Source organism: Garra rufa, chromosome 3, assembly GCF_049309525.1.
Source record: "Garra rufa chromosome 3, GarRuf1.0, whole genome shotgun sequence".
Taxonomy (NCBI): domain Eukaryota; kingdom Metazoa; phylum Chordata; class Actinopteri; order Cypriniformes; family Cyprinidae; genus Garra; species Garra rufa.
The window spans coordinates 40,892,010-40,909,964 of NC_133363.1; the positions used below are offsets into that span (position 1 = coordinate 40,892,010).

The window sequence follows — 17,955 nt, forward strand, 5'->3', positions numbered from 1 at the left end:
GCTTTATATGGTAACATGCAGCTATGTTACCCACAAATCTCTGCATCAATCAGGATGGAGGGCATCCATCCGAACGTATGCAGTTTAAAATGCGTGTTAAGCAAATTAAAAGATTCTAGAAGATCAGTTTTTGTCATAGAAGTGATGTACAGTGATCCCTAAATCCTGAATTTCCAAATTCATCACAACATTTTCAGGAGCAGTGTATGAGCTCATACCAGAGTGACTCAAATCGAGTATAGATGGATAGACAGACGAAGACACAAAAAGAAGGAGGGAGGAAGTGAGAGAGAAAGAAAAAGAGAGAAGATCTGTCTGTTGGCTGAATGAGCACCTCCTTTTAGTTTGGCCACAGTCCCCTCCTCCTTGCCTCAGATATAGAGTGTTTTTAGGAGCAGTAGAGTCAATCAGAGCCGGGTGTACAGGAGAGCGCACTGTCAGGATATTCCATCCTCACGCACACGCGCACACACACATACACTAACGCACACTCTCTCACGTCTCCCTCTCGCACACGCACATGGAGTACTACTGGACCCACCTACTCTGGATTCTCTGGAGTATAATGCCAGGTGAGTTTGTTGCCTGTTTTCAATTAAAATCATTCAAGAAAGGCAAAGTGGCAAGTAAATGCTCCATTGCTACTAAAACTGATTCAAATACTTTGCAACTTGAGATGAGAGTTTGGGATTGCATCCCAGTGCTGTGCATCTCCCACGTCTGCTTTCCAGTGTCAGGCACTGTTAAACTGACCTCCTGTGATAAATAGGGATGCTGGATTGGCTGCGGAATGGTAGGAGTTTACCCTTGCTCTAATTTCCATCCTAGCACTTGCATACTTTGGAATGAAAAAAGATGTTATCGGGAATATATTGGGAGTTTATAGTTTCCTGTGTCTGGGAAAGTTGTGGTGAGCAGCCAGATTAAAGTTCACTTTTGAAATGACACACTTGACAGCATATTCAAGGACTTTGGTAGTTCAGTGCTGTCATAGGTCAAGGGTTCCTGGGAAAATTTATACCAAATGTGGATTTATGTCCAGTCCTGTCATGGTTTAGGTATTTTATTCTGTCTGTCTGTCCATCTCCTAAATAAAGAAGATGATGAATGAGTATATATAACAGAGGAGGAACTGATGGAACTATAGTGTTAATGAATGGCCAATGTATAAGAGAGATATAAAGAACATTTGTGTTGCTATGTGCAAAAATGTTTTTTGTTGTTGTTGTTTAGTTTGTTACTCATCTTGACCAGCTGCCAGTAAGCCAGCTGTGACTCAGGCCAACTTTAATCAAGTCCAGCAATTTAAACATTATACTAGTACAATATTGTAATATTACTGTTTGTTGTACTCCTTTCAACCTGTCTCTGGTCACATTAAATGCATCTGGAATTTTCTATCAAATTAGATTTTTTGGCTTATGACCTTTTAAATGTGGCCAGTATCAGACATTTGTCTGGACAGGTGACACTCTTAAAATGACTGGCACTCATATACACTCTAGCTGCACAGTCATGACAAAAGTTGCAATGAAATGCAGAAGACCTGTTCATAAAATAGTTCATTGCCATCCAATTAACAACAATTTCATGTCTGAATAGCCTTCTGATTTTTGTCAATTACAACATAACCGCTTGGTTAATCCAGATATTACTCAGCATTTCTTGAGGTGATTTACTCAAGTGTGATCACTTATGGCTCTATGTTTGAGAGTGAAGGTACAAAAGCAGGTAGGTAAACGTGAAAGCAGGGCTTAGTGGTAGGTCTGTTCTGCACGACCAGTTGGTAATAACAGTGATTTACATTTCACAAACCTTCAGTACACAAAAATGCTGAATTTGACGTGCCGCTGAAAGAAACTGTCATTTTCAGTAAGTAACATTTTTTAGTAATTACTCTGATGGATTCATTGAAGGATTGGACATCAGGATTAAACTAGTGACGGCTGATTTTTGGAGTGAATGACTCAAATGAGTCAGTTCATGAATCAGACTACACAGCTGTCAGTTTGTTTTAGTGTGCAGATCACGAGCAAATTCAATTCAGACTACAAACTCACAGTCACAACTTTGTCATGAAACTTTATATAGCGCAGTCTGATATGTCTAACTCAATCTGACATAATGACATCATCACATGGTGCAGCTGATTAGTACTTTTTGTATCAGCAGCCAGTGAGTTTTCTGCTCAATATTGAAATACTTGACTAATGCTTGCTGTAGCAGTTGCAGCGTGCTTCAGAAACCCTCCACCTTCCCCAGCTCCACCTGTATAGATCTGCTAAGGGGTGATTAACGTATGGTACATATGGGGGTTATTCATATATGTAACATGTGCATCAGCAGTATTTCTTACTTGCTCTGCCGCAGCAGCAGCAGCGTAGCAGATCTATTCCGCCAACTTTAAAAATAAAGGTTCTTTATTGGCATCAATGGTTCTATGAAGAACCTTGAACATCCATGGAACTTTTCAAATGAAGAAAAGGGTCTTTATAGTCAAAAACAGTTCTTTAGATTTTAAAAATGGTTCTTTTAGGAAATGTTCACTGAAAGCTTTTTGGGAGGTCCAAAAATGGTTCTTCTATGGCATCACTGCAAAAGCACCATTTTGGAGCCTTTATTTTTAAGAAAGACCAAACACATTAACATTGTCATGTACATGTACTAAAGTTAGTATGATTTGTTTTGCTTTGGTAAGATAAAAAACTGCAATACAAACGATAGGTGAAAATGTCTGGCATTTTCTTGCAGATTAATGTTAAAAACTAAAAAAAATGGGTTAGACAATTTTTTACTTAGAAATGTATAGTAATTTTTTTCTTTTTTTTTTTTACACAGTGCATCTATATTTATCTATGTCATGTAGATTGCAAGACCAGTTTTGCTCTGGCACAAATGGTTATTTAATCTGGCCCTAGATCTTAGCTGCAACTGATTTACATTGCTATTAAAGATAAAAAATATTGTGATCTCAGATGCTTTTACCTGGAATACTACTTTGGAAATAATAATTATAGAATACGGTTATTTTTTTGTGGGTGAGGAACTCCAGAGCTAGTGAGTAATGCCTGACTGTGGTATATGTCAGTCTGTTGATGCCACGTGCCTCATGGATAGTTTACTTTGGCCACAAACCCAGTCATAGGCCACCAGGCTCATCCCCTGCTAGCCATCTCTCTGCAGCCCTTCAATGAGCTTTCCAGACCACAGAGCTCACAGTTGGAAAGTCAGCATGAAATGAGCAATGTCTGGTGATTTTACTGTTGATCTGTGAGTGTAACAGAATGTATATCAGTCCCTGAGGTGCAGCACATACAGTAAAAGCATAAAGCCCATGAGATCTTAAGCAGAAGAGCATTTCAAAGCAACGCTTCGAGAGATGCATTTCCGGCATGTGGAGTTTATTAAAAGCCAATCTGCTGGCCCATAATCCTTGCCAGTGGGCATCAGGCTCATTAGCATCAGGGCAGTTTCTCACATAAATATTTGTGAAGGAGGGGAGAGATGACTGAGGGGTTAACAGATGTTTAGAAGGGGATGTCTGTCACATGTGAGCTTGTACACAGTTGCGTGTCTAACTGAGCCTTGGTAATGAATCAGAGTTGGAAGTTTTCTTTGGTGGCATTGATGTGGGATTTGATTATGAAGTAGATCTTGTGAATGGTTTGTGGTAGATATGTGAGTTTGTGTCCAAGACATGGTCACCAACACTAGCTCAAATGTTTTAATTTTGATCATGACCTGGATTAATCTGATTACAGTTTCAGTGTTCAGGCATGTGGCTTGGAGTGTTTTTATGAAGTCTATTGTAATATATTGCAGCTGCCATCAAGACACATCAAGACATTTTTGTCTGGTAACAGCATCAAGCATGTGACCTTATGAAAATTAGCAGGATGTAGCACCTCTATTTTGCTGTGTTTTGGATGACGACATTGTGTGTACTCGCTATCCACATAATCATTTTCATTATAAGATATGTATAAATTTCCATTTCAGTAGGTGTTTTAGGTTTTCAGTGAAGGTGTAGTATTCATATGTGAAAGCTGACAATGGAAAGAGAATAGGGGAATGACTGGAACATGACGTATGCCAAATTCAAACCTGCATCCCTGTGAACATCTCTTCATATATCTTGAGAACATGCATATCCTGACCACAATGCCTTGGTTCTGTCCGACATTGGCAAATTATTAGTCTGACTAACAAATTATTAGTCTTGGTGATGCATTGCCATTCTCATAGACTGGTGCTTCTCTGTCAGTATGACTGTGGTGTGGCTCCTGTAGCTTGATTGTGGTCCAAAAGCAGCGCAGGCCTGGCCTGGACACAGAGCACAACCCTTGCAGCCACTGTACTGAGGTTTATTTAACTGGGCAAAAGAATCCACACACAGGAAACCCACTCTATAGGACCTGCTGATATTACAGAGAATATTAAAGTGTCTGCCACGTTAGGACTTTTAAATGGAAACTAGAACCTTTCTACTCCCCTTCTTTCTCATTCTTTTTTCCCCCTTAGGTTTTTTTCTTCTTCTTATTATTTTTTAAGGGTAAAGCTTTTCTCAGTTGGTGTCTGGGACAGTTTGGTTTCAGTAACAGACTGGATGCCTTGGATGTGTATTTAAGCCCTTTGGAAAAAGTGATCAATGACTGTGGGAGAGAATTTAGGGGGGGATATGTAGACAAAGGTAACATTATACAGCATGATCACAGGTATTATTTAGCTTTTCTTCTTCGCTGGTCAGCTGACAGATCTATTTTTAGATTCACGCATGAGCAAGGTTCTCATTTTGCTGACTATTCATAAATAAAGCAGAGTCAGAAATTCACTTTTCCATTAAGGAACAATATATTCCCCCTGGGAATGATTTCCAGGGGCAAATTTTATTTACTCAATTACTTTAATCAATATTTTAAACTGTTGTCAATAATAATAGACTGTTTAAAATCTAAATGATACATGTAAAAAAACAAATTGGTCTCATGACGTAAACATACCTGTTGGAACGTTTTTACGAGACGCAAAATGTACCAATAAGTGCATATCTCTACAGTTTCCAACAAAAATGCCCACTGAGTGGTGCTAAAAGAGTTTTTTCCTCCCAGAACAGATGAACGTACATATTGTACGTTTTATGTGACGTTGGTTTTGTAGGTGTCACCTCAGTTCTGATTTGAAATGTCCGTTGAGTGGTGCTATAACTTTGACGTAAAAACGCAATCGCAAGCATGCCGTTTTAGCTTGTTTTCCAATCTCTTATCTTGCAGCTCTTTCAGCGTGAGTCACGTTTTTCCGCATTCTAAGGCCAATTCTGTGCCGGCTGAGCTACCGAGCAAGTTTGTTACGTCCGGAAAGCAAAACATATGGAGCTGTAACCATAACTGTGTGCAAAAGCAATTACAAGTGCTCGCTGTTATACCGCCTCTAGTGGACATTTCTGTTGGAAACTGCAGTGATATGTACCTATTGTTCCCACAGGTACGTTTTCATCATGAAATCAGGTAGCAAAAAAACAGGAGCTCAAAGGGGTGCAATATTATGACAAAAATCATTATTGTAGATTATTACTCTTTATATTGTTACTCCTTATAGAAAACAATATAAAAACTTTTTTGTTTTGTGTCTGCGTTTTGAGCACGTCACATTCTGGCTTCACAGATCAACATGTCGCTCCATGACGTTAGTCTAGTCCAGGGGTCCCCAAACTTTTTTCTGAGAGGGCCACATATTTTTTTCTTTAATGGGGGGCCGGTCGGTTTATAAAAGAAAATACCATGGGCTGGACTGACTACTAGTTATTTTATTATGATTTTACCTGTATTTATTCTACCTTTTAATGCTAGAATAGTTTATTTTGTTATGCACCACACAGAAAAAGGATAATTACTTTTCAAAAGATATACAGGTGCATCTCAATAAATTAGAAAGTTCATATATTTCAGTAATTCAACTCAAATTGTGAAACTTAAGTATTAAATAAATTGAATTCACTCAGACTGAAGTAGTTTAAGTCTTTGGTTCTTTTAATTGTGATGATCTGGCTCACATTTAAAAAAAACACCAATTCACTCTCAAAAAATTAGAATATGGTGACATATAAGCTAATCAACTCAAAACGCCTGCAAAGGTTTCCTGAGCCATCAAAATGGTCTCTCAGTTTGGTTCACTAGGCTACACAATCATGGGGAAGACTGCTGATCTGACAGTTGTCCAGAAGACAAGCACTGACACCCTTCACAAGGAGGGTAAGCCACAAACATTGTTTAGCCAAAGAAGCTGGCTTTTCAGAGTGCTGTATCCAAGCATGTTAACAGCAAGTTGAGTGGAAGGAAAAAGTGTAGAAGAAAAAGATGCACAACCAACCAAGAGAACCGTAGCCTTGAGAGGCTTGTCAAGCAAAATCGATTCAAGAATCCACTGTGATTTTTGAATCACACGTCAAACTCTGCCTTCATCATTTTCAGCGCTTCCACAGACTTTTCACCTGGGAATGGGGCCACTGGTTTCTCAGCTGAAAAACTTTGGGTAACTGGGAGATAAGTGAAGTCTTGCTTTTGCACCTGTCCCACAAGCAGTGCTAGTTTCACCTCAAATGCTATTGAGTCATTTTGTCATCTAGCTGGCTCGCGCATCACCTGTTCGATTGCGATGACACATTATGTTGAATGTTAATAACTAAAATTAAACGAAAATTAACTAACAAATTTTAGTTTGAAAGCCAACCTTTATTATCAAGATATAAGTAAATCATATTTAAAATTTTCCTTTTAATTTTTCATTTTCAAAATATGTCTCCGGCATTGTTCAGAGGGCCGGTCCAAATGTGGGGGCGGGCCGCATTCGGCCCCCGGGCCTTAGTTTGGGGACCCCTGGTCTAGTCTATAACAAGTTATGCAAAAACTCCCGTTATAATCACTGAAGTGACAAAATTACTCTTTTATTTGCAGTTGTTTATGATGAGGGAATTTACAGGTGTGCACACTTATCACAGCTCCTAAATTAAGCACCTCTGATTGGCCAATGCATTCCGAAGTTCAACAGAAACACATTTGATTGGTTATAAGGCTCAACGCTGCACAAAACTGTGCTTAAATGCAAGCAATTCTGTGAACCATTTTCATTCATTTTCACATTTCACTTTAATCGTGACAGCCGTAATACATTGTTTAATTGTGCAGGGCATTCTTTGCCCCTTTGTCTTGAATCTATGGGACATTTTTGTTCATTTTGGTGGCATTTTTGCCACAAACCTCGAAATGAAGTCATCTGGAGAATGTTTCAGAATAACATCAAAAGGTTCTGGATGTCTGGACAGTGTTGCAATTAGTGCAACAGTATGTTGCCGTGATAGAAGTGAATTATATGGTTTCATATAAGTAACTATTTGAGTTTATATGTAATTATACAAGTTTGTCAGTTCAAGCAGTTAATTTTTTTTTTTTTTGTAGATTTTTGTCTGATATTCAACAAAGCAGGAGGTAGTTGACGCACAATAAGTTCGTTGAGAATAAGTCTAACCTGGAGTTGTGAGTGACACAGTTCACAGTGGAATATACACACCTGCTCAGAATAATACGTCAGTCACTGGCAGTGTCATTCACAACTCTTCATCACTTTCTGTGAAAGGCAGTGACCAAAAATGAGGCTCGGAAAAACATATGGTCCACATTATTCCCTGTGAATTCTTGTGCCTGAGCAGATTAATGTGCAAAAATGCTTTTACATCATCCCTAACACTACAGTAGCATGTCATCATTCATTCTTTTGTCTACAGACAGAGAATGTGGGAAAGAGAAAAAGAGTGAGGGAGAGAAAAAAGACACTAAAAGCACTTCACTTCTCTTCCTCTCCCCTCTTCTAAGAGGAAGATCTCTTCATCACATCCATCAATCATCTGCAAGATATAGTTTGCCGAATGGAAACTATACATCCTTGCTTGAAGCAGACATTATACTTATCATCACTGTTATCAATAAACTATTTAATTTTCACTGGTGACAGCTGGAAAATAAATATTTTTTTATTTTGAAAGACCTTTTCTTTAAAGGTCTTTTAATTGAATCCAGAGGAGATAGATATTTTTCCTCTGTTTTTCCCCCTTTAGTACAGAAGCCAGACTGGAGACAAGGAGACCTGGAGCCACCAGAGAAAATCAGGCCTTTCCTCAGCTCTCATTGTATATTTTCTGCATCCTTGCCATTATTTATTTATTTGTTTATTTATTTTGTTTTGTCAAACATTCCTACTCATCGTTTTCCAGGTGTGCAGGGATATGACATCCATATTCTGGCATTCAGAGTTCAGAGCATAGATTAACAGTGTGATTCAGTGTAATTCTCTGATAAATTACCGTTGTGTTTACACTTGGATCAAAGCTTTTTTATATTTCTAAGTTCAGCACCTGCTTTAGATTTATTTTTAAGAGCTACAGTTGAGGTCAAAAGTTTACACCCCCTTTCAGAATCTCCAAAATGTTAATTATTTTACCAAAATAAGAGAAATCATACACAATGGATGTTATTGTTTATTTAGTACTGACCTGAATAAGATATTTCACATAAAAGCTGTTTACATATGGTCTGCAAGAAAAAATAATAGTTGCATTTATAAAAATAGCTGGGAGGTGAAACCTTTGAACAGAATGGAGATCTTTCTTATTTTGCCTAAATATCATGTTTTTTCATTTAGTACTGCCCTTCAGAGGCTACAGAAGACATGTTTCCCAGAAGACAAAATAAGTTCAATTTACCCTAATCTTCAAATTCAAAGTTTTCACAAAAATGCTGAAAAACCAAAGAATTTGTGGGACCTGAAGGATTTTTCTAAAGAACAGCAGGCAGTTTGATGGTTCAGGACAAACAAAGGACAACTATCATGAACAACTATCACTAAACAAAAAAGACAGCTGTGGATCATTCAGGTAATAACACAGTATTAAGAATCAGGAGGATGTAAATTTTTGAACAGGGTCATTTTTATAAATTCAACTATTTTTTAATGTGGACTATATGTAAACATTTTTTATGAGAAATATCTTATCCAGGTCAGTACTAAATAAACAATAACATGCATTTTGTATGATCCCTTAAAATTTTGCAGATTCTGAAAGAGGGGTGTAAACTTTTGATCTCAACTGTATGCTTCCAAATAGTGATCTTTATAATATGCAGTTGCCAAATAGTTGCAAATTCATTAAAAACACAATTATTTGATGATGTTTGCTCAAGCCTTTCCGTAAATATTTAAAGGTTTAGTTCACCAATAACTAAGAATTTTGTCATTTTCTCATCATCATGTCATTCCAAACCTGTATGACTTTATTTAGAAGATATTTTGAAGAACGTTTTAACTGTCATTGTCCATACAATGAAATGACCTTCATTGTATGTACAAAAAATAAAACACATTTTTCTGCATATCGTTTCAGCTTCTCTTGTTATCCACAGAATAAAGTAAGTCGTGCAGGTTTTGAACAACATACAGATGAGTAAATGTTAACAGAACTTTTAGTTTTTAGGTGGACTATCCCTTTAATTAAAGAATCTGTAGCCAAAACAGTCATCTTTTCAGCCTTTGCTCCAAGTTAAGCCATAATTATGGTGCTGACAGGAAGCAACTTAAAAGACAAAATAGTTTTTTAATTCTGAAATTGGACCTGCCTGTAAAAGCTCTGTGAGTCAGATGTGACTTCCTTACTTCCTTACTTCATTTGACTGACAGACTGTCAATTTTGTTATGATGATTGACAGATTTATTGTTTAGAGTTGGAGTATGTCAGGTCAAGCAATGAAAATCATGCAGGCTTTCTCCATGAGCGTGAGCATCAGGCTGATTGTGAAAGGGTTTCAGCAGAAGACCTCCATGAATGTGTTTGTTAATCCAGTGACCAAGATCTTGTAGTCTTTGGGAGTCTGTCAAAGCATAAACAGAAGCCACACAGGCATGTCATGTGTAAACAGAGACACCTTTGAACTTTGAGGGAGATAAAGCAATTAAAAAGTCTGTTTTTTTAGAATGAGATGAAACCTTAAAACACCAGTGTAAATAGATTCTTTTCCATTTAAGGAGGATTTCTGAACCAAAAAAGCCCAATTGTCACAAACATATTATAAGTAATGGAATTACTCACTGCTGCTCAGTTATCTACATTGAAGGCAATACTCACAACAAAGACAACATTCAGTAAATAAGCCAGCATTGAGTAAAATGACTTCAGTTAACTGATTCAGAGAAAACTGTGTATAAAACTCTATATTCAAAATCAATAAAAGAATACATTCTTTCAAAAACCAATAAAAAGTACTTTGATTTGGTGTACATTTTCCATGAGTCTGTGCATATTTGGCCTAAACCAAATCAAATGACAGATCATAATCTATGAGACTAGATTCACTGTAGGTTGTTATGACTCAGTTTTGACAAAATAATTATTGTGTTTTCCCTTTGCCAACAACAACAACCCCTTTTTTAAAGTTCAAAACTTTGCAAAAACAAAAAACAAACTGCCATTTCCTTTCTGTTTGTCTGTTAGTGGTGTACACACGGTAGTTCATGACTGGAAACTACTGTTTAGGGCTTTTTGTGCTGGCAGAAACTCAGTTTAGCCACAATTAAATTTTGCTAAGTTTTGGGTCATTGCTGGAGCTGCTTGCCTCTATTGCCTGTAAATGGATTCTTGTGTCCAAGCGTGCTGTGGATGGTTCATATTTGAATTGTTTGTGTCTGTTTACAGGGTTCCACGACTGTTTCAACATTGACACCAAAAATCACCGGATCATAAAGGGCCCCAGGCAGACACAGTTTGGCTACACTGTCCAACAACACATGGCTGGGGGACAGAAGTGGTAAGAAGCACTTCTTAGGTTTTTTTCTGTACTTCTTTATCCTCTAAACTATCCTCCCTAAAGTGTACCTCATTAGTAAATGATGACAAAAGAAGATATTTTTAAAAATGTGATGATCTTCACAGCAATGCCATAGAAGAACCATTCTTGGTTTCACAAAGAACCATTCAGTCAAAGGTTCTTTAAAGAACCATCTCTTTCTTACCTTTTTATAATCTGCAAAACCTTCTTTCACCACAAAGAACCGTTTGTGAAACAGAAAGGTTTTTCAGATTTGAAAGGTTCTTTATGGAGAGTGTGGAAATGACACTGGCAAGTAAAATTGTTTTTTTTATTTTTGTGTGAAATATTCCTTTAAAGGGAAGACTTATGGCTAAATATAACATAAATGGTGTCTCTTACTGAAATTTGTAGTAGAAAACCCCTTAACAAATTATGTTATTGAAAAAAATCCACATTGTTTTATATATATTTTATGGGGGACTATGGGGGGTACCATTATTTTGATGACGTGAAATGGTTGCACTTGGTGAACTTCTGGCGCTACATGTTGCTATTTTTACCGCAACACAACTCAGTAAATAAAATACTGATAAGATGCCACATCTTAGTCTTCACTGCTTTTCCTACGCTCTTAAGAATAAAGGTGCTTTAAAAGGTTCTTCACAGCAATGCCATAAAAGAACCATTCTTGGTTTCACAAAGAACCATTCAGTCAAAGGTTCTTTAAAGAACCATCTCTTTCTTACCTTTTTATAATCTGAAGAACCTTCTTTCACCACAAACAACCTTTTGTGAAACAGAAAGGTTCTTCAGATGCTAAAGGTTCTTTATACAGAACCATTTAGACAAAAAAGGTTCTTCTATGGCATCGTGAAGCACCTTTATTTTTAAGAGTGTAGCGATAAGAAGCAGAGAAAAGAATGGGATGCCTGCGGATGAATAAAACTTCCTATAGACCCATGTCATTGTTTTCTCAACTTTAACCCTGATGCCTTTGAGGCTTTTAGTAGATCACAGCTACTAAAATAGCTTACAAATGGCAGAGAAAAGAAGCGCAGATGTTTGTCATGACTCCATGGCCACTGAAGGAGTTTCTCAGCATGAATTCCACTCGATATCCAGGACTTTAGAGTCCTTGTGGGAAAAATTGATGATACAGAATTTGGTTTAAGCCTACACTTATATATCCATCGCTATCCACCTGTAAAGCTCTTTCAGTAACTTTGATCATCAAATCAGTATTTTTTTTCCATGTTGTTTTGCGGTAAAAATATCAGCAGGTAGCGGCAGTAGCTCATTGAGTACAACCATTTCACGTCACCAAAATAATGGCACCCCCCACCCTCCATAGTCCAATATATGTAAAAAACAATGTGGATTTTTTTTTTAATAATGTAAATCTTTAATGGGTTTTCTACTACATATTTCAGTAAGACACATAATTTACATTAAATTAAGCCATTCAAGTCATAACACTCAGGGTTCCATTTAAGAATTAAAAACTTCCTTTAATGTCTTGGCAGCGAATTATTATTCCTGCTGCGTTTTCACATCTTTGTAATATGGTCAAAACCATCTCAAAAGGTCAGATGTCAAAAGGTCTTGAAATGAAGGAAATGTAATTCAGAAAGATGTCCAAGAAAATATTCGTTTTTCATTGCATTTCCCAAATCAACAGTAGGTCGCCATGCCTCAATGATGTATATAGTTTTCATCACAAGTAAATTTAGATCTCTTGTAAAAGGAAAATGCACCAATGATGCTTTTACAGGCTTATGAGAGTTGGAAGGAGTTTAACGTTTGTCGTCCATCACTGTGATATCATCATCTCTCTTTGCTTTGGCAATTTGATTTCAATCTGGCATCTTAGTATGTCTGCTTGGCCACAGCTCACCTGATACCCTGCCCAGAGCTCTATATCTGTGTGTGTGAAATAATAAGTATGCCTGCAAAGAAAATCATTTTCTTTATTTATCAGTGTAATTCGCCTGAAATAAGTGTTAATGGACCGCTCATGTTTGTTTAAGAAGCATACAAGAGAATCCAGCTCATCTGCTTCTATTCATAATGAGGAGATTTGTTCACCCATTGTACCTGAGTTCATGAAAAAGATATATTCGATCTCACATTCCCTAGATAACAGCTAAATAGCTCGGTCTGTAGTTTAGCTGTGAGTGTGTTGTCAGTTTAGCTGGACTGATGTGGGGTGATATCAACAAAGACTTTCTCAAGTGAGCGGCTGCCAGACAGACCCCCGTTCTGTCTCTGCCCCATTCACACAGCATCTGGAAACCATTAACAGGCCAAAGGAAATTTTGCAGTGTGGCATGTGTGTCTGGCTTGGCTCTTGTGTGTGTGTGTCACTTTTATTTTATCATATTTTTGGGAAGAGTTGTGTGTTGTGAATACGCACTTAAACAACATTCACAAAACCACTCTGTTAAAGACACGCACATCAACAAATGCTAACAGACTAAACTACACATAAAGCCAAGACGTACTGTTTGAAAGCCCAATTAAAAGAGTCAGTTTTCACTATACAGGTATATTTAAAACAGCAGTATGCTGTAGACAGTTGAAATCTGTTTATGTGTATGCGAAACAGAGACAGAGCATTAGAGAGAGTGTGTTGTATTTATGCTGGCATGATTCAGGCAGTAGAAGAGGAAAAGGGTTTAGCCGGAATTGGCTATAGACAGTAGCTAATCACCATTATGCAGTAAGGCTACCTCAGATTGTTTGAACAGGGGAAACGTTTTGGACACTGCTGGCTATTTACTTGTGTGTGTGTGTGTGTGTGTGTGTGTGTGTGTACTGGTACTCTCAGACGGTTTGACTCAGGAAATGTCTTGATTAGCGCAGTCAGATCCTCAGAGGAGAATGTTTAGTCCAAGAAAGTAATGGAGTCTAGCTGTGTCTCACCTCTCTCACAACCCCAAAGCCTTTCAGTGGATAACACACAATACATTCAAGCTCTTTTTCATGCAGGTTTCAGTGCAGTATACCTACACTATTATATTCAGTGAAGTGACTGTTTTGACAGGGGGTCCATGGAGACTTGTTTCTGAGGCCGAGTCATAGTCACTTTTCCTCAAATGTTTTGACATTATAACTGAGGGTCTATGGAGGCTTGCTTCAGAGGTAGAGCTATAGTCGCTTGACGTGATGAAAGCAACCTGATCTCATGACGAAAACGTTCCTGAAGGAATTTTTTCGCAAGACGCAAAATACATACTGCCTTGTACGTTTCATGACATATTCAGTGTAAAATGTCCACTGAGTGGTGCTGAAAGAGTGTTTTTTCCCCCCCGGAGCAGATGAACGTACATATGGTACGTTTTATGTGACGTTGGTTTTGTGCGTGTCACTGCAGTTGTGACTTGAAATGTCCATTGAGTACCATCTATATATATACCACTATACCACTTACTTTTGTTAATATGTTAGTATACTAGTATATTCCATGTAACTATGTATATAATGCTAACATAGTATGAGTATCATAGTATTATGGTTTTCCAAATGCTACTTTCTCTTTCTCTTTCTCTTTCTCTTTCTCTTTCTCTTTCTCTTTCTCTTTCTCTTTCTCTTTCTCTTTGGTCCATTGAGGGTTCTATCACAGAAGCATGCAGTGGAAAGAGGTGTTATCCCAGTTTCTGAGGCACAGAAGGGGTTTAGTGGTGTAGGAAAATGGGGGAAAGGGTCTGGCAACACACACATCAGCTGTGGTTACTGCTGTAGAAGGCAGTATGTAGTCGTTTTTTCTTTGAGTTGTAACTTTATGTTAACATATGCATTTTATTCCAGGTCACTACACCAAGATTGTTTGGAACATGTTCGCTTTACTTGTTCCAAGATACAGGCATTGCCCTGCATACTGTATATTGGAACAATCTCAAAAGTTGCTACCATGTAGCAGATACATAATTACAGGTTAGAGACTTTCTGTAACTGAATTGTTCAAAGTGGCACAAACCGCTAAACAAGCAAGTTCAATTTTATTTTCAGTCAGAATTATTTTAATTTTTTTTTACATTTGCATGTCACAGAGAGTGAGCTGAACCCAATAACTTGTATCACATAGAGAAATTTGAGCTCCCCAGCTCTGTGATGATGATAAAAACAGATTCAGCTCATGCAGCATTCATTGCACAACTCATAGGGAGCATGTGGGGGTTTGGGGGCACAGTAAATTTTCATGGGTGATGAATATTTGGACTATTCCAGGAATCTGTTGTTCTGGTGTACAAGACAGCCGTGTTTGCCCTCTTTGAAGTATGAACAATGTGTGTTTGTGACTGTTTCATATTCAAAAAGTGTATGTTTGTATTTTTCATTCTGTTGACTACCAGTCAAAAATTTTTTTTTTTTTTTTTCATCACGTTTCTGTGATGGCAATGTTGAAGCCATTACTCCAATCTTTAGTGTCACATGATCCTTCAGAAATGTTAAGATGCTGATTTGGTGTTCAAGTAGCATTTCTTATTATTATCAGTGTTAAAAATAGTTGTTCTGCTTTTTGCGGAAAATGTGATACATTTTCAGGTTCTTTGATGAATATGAATGAATGCTCAGAATAAGAGCATTTGCAATTTTACGCATTCTTGCAGAATAAAAACATTTAAAAAATATAAATAAATAAATGAAATTAAATCTCACTGACCCCAAACGATTGAACATAAGTGTATATAATATTTGTATTTGTCAGAGGTCAAATATCAGAGTTCTTAAAAGCTACATAAAATAATCTGCAGCCATTATGACCTTCAGCTGTTTTCTATTTGTCCAAAAAGAACCAATTTTAAACGATTTTCATTCTGTCTCTCACTTTCTGCTGTAGTAGTTTTGATAGAAACAGATCACAGCTCACAGATGGAGAGAAAACATTTAAAACTGTAATAAACAAGTTGAGTTTGATTATGACTTGCAGGACTATTTTAGCTTGTCCATGATGGTAACAGACATTCTTTTTCTGATGTCTAGCTGCCAATGGGATTTTTTCCTGGGTGGCCACTGACATTTGCATATCCACAGAATTGGCTCGATAGATCCCTTGGGATGGACATACAGACAACCGTGGACACATATGCACAGTCTGTTTATTTTTGAAGGTTTGCAGTTTGAATTCCTTGCTGAGTTTTGACTTTTGTCTGGCCTGTGACCTCTGAATTCTTCAAGCAGCAGGAGGGTTAAAGTGTTCTTCATCTCTAGACTCAAACTCACAAGCCTTCTTTCACACTGTTCTAGGAATATTCATCTGTACATAAATGCCTTGGTTAACAAAGCAGTAATGATTCGATGAAATCAACATGCGCAGTAATAGTTTGTGGGTTTGAGGATGTGGGGTGAGTTGCTATAGTTACTTAACTGGCTTTGCTGCATGTACCAAGAAGAAATAACAGCACAGAAGTGTCGCGTTTCATAGTAATGAGGGTTTTTGTATTGTTCGACGTGCCCTTTTAAAATAATAACACACAAGCCATGAGAAGGATAAAGCATTTGTGGTTCATCTCTTCTTTTCTGTCCCATCATATATGAAAGTAATGAAACGCCATATCAGTGGAGTTACTGGCACTTCATAGACCTCAGCACCATGGTACCATGAGCAAAGTCTTTTCTCACTCTCCAAATGTGAAAAACATTTGGCTATTAATGGCAAACCCTTTCCTCTTAGATTTTTCCAAAGGATCTGGGCTGCTAGTAGAGCATTTATGTAAAGGTTGTGTATTAGCATGGCTGTTTCATTCAGTGCTATTAGCCTTTTGTAGCCTTGCCACAGAGAAAAAACATAAGAGCTTAATGAGTCTAAGTCTGATTGTTTTAACAGCTCACTGTGTCATTACCCTGGAAGTTTGACTAGACCATTAAATCACTGCAACAAAGGTCCTCTTTTCATGCTCATCTCTATATTTCTCTTTCATACTTCCTTCTTCCCTTTTTTTTATTTAGGTAAGTGTGTCCTGAGCTGAACTCAAGTGTAAAGTATACTGCCAAAAGCAGCTATAACACCAGTGATATTCACAATATTAATAGCAGCAAAAATATGCACACAGTCTGAGCTCCTTCTGTGAAAAATATTTCCAGAGACTTTTAGATGTTTAGATGAACTTTTAACTGGAGACGTCTGTTGGGATTTTTTATGTAAGCTTATTTCCTTATTTTCAAATCAGTGTTAAACTTCAAGTGTTTGTCCAAAAATCGTTATATCATAGACAATATTTACAGTACATATGAAACAGTGTTAAACTGTCCCTAAGATCATTGTGTTTATTTGTGCATACTGACTGAAGTCAGGCTGAGCAGGCATGTGCAGTGCTTGTTTTACTTAATTTCTTAATTCCACTGTAAATAGCCTGTGGGCGTTATATAATTATATTTTAACTGTAATGGGTAAAATCCATTTGTTTGAGAAGCTGGATCCAGATTTTGTTGGAATGCTTCCCTGGTGAAGCTTGCCAAACAGAGAAATATTTTCTCGAGGGGCCCATGATGTTGACCCTTGGCCTATGGCAGAACACTCATGGAGGTCTGGATCTGCAGTAAACTAGTGTCAGATATCGCTCTCTGAATCGCTCTGTCCCTGAGTGGGTATTGCTCCTGTTTAGAGCATTAACCTTTACCACCTGTCAGAATCAGCTTTAGATGTGCTGATCATTGGCGTGTGTGAGATGCAGTGTTTCATAATGTTTTCATTGTGGCAGGATGTGATAGCGCCCTTGGTGATTTGAACTTTTCATGTATAATACAGAATGAGGAGGCATTTTCGAATTGTGCCAAGGATCGTCAAATATGATGATCTCCTTCCTAAAATATAGAAGTAGCTCTATATTTTCACATAGACTCTTACTGTGCCAAATCAAGTCAAGTGAGTTTAGTGTCATTCTGCATTGTGTGGAACGAAATGTTGTGCCTTACAGACCATGTGCTACATATATAAACATATAGAACCTATTGAATAAGTAATCTAACTATAATATATATATATATATATATATATACATACATATACATACAGTCAAGCCCGTATTCATACCCCTGGCAAATTCTGACTTAAAGTTACATTTATTCAACCAGGACCTGCGGCTGCGCATTGTGGCTGCTCACA

General features: G+C 37.5%; 1 protein-coding gene across 1 annotated transcript in view; it reads left to right on the top strand.

The window, feature by feature from the left end:
- The first annotated feature begins 430 nt into the window (after positions 1-430).
- itga11a (integrin, alpha 11a) overlaps positions 431-17,955 on the top strand; it is a 55,019-nt gene continuing 37,494 nt past the window's right edge. The window contains exons 1-2 of the mRNA XM_073836158.1: positions 431-572; positions 10,736-10,847. Of these exons, the coding sequence (XP_073692259.1) occupies positions 521-572; positions 10,736-10,847 (164 nt within the window). The 5' untranslated portion in view covers positions 431-520. The remainder of the gene's footprint in view (positions 573-10,735; positions 10,848-17,955) is intronic.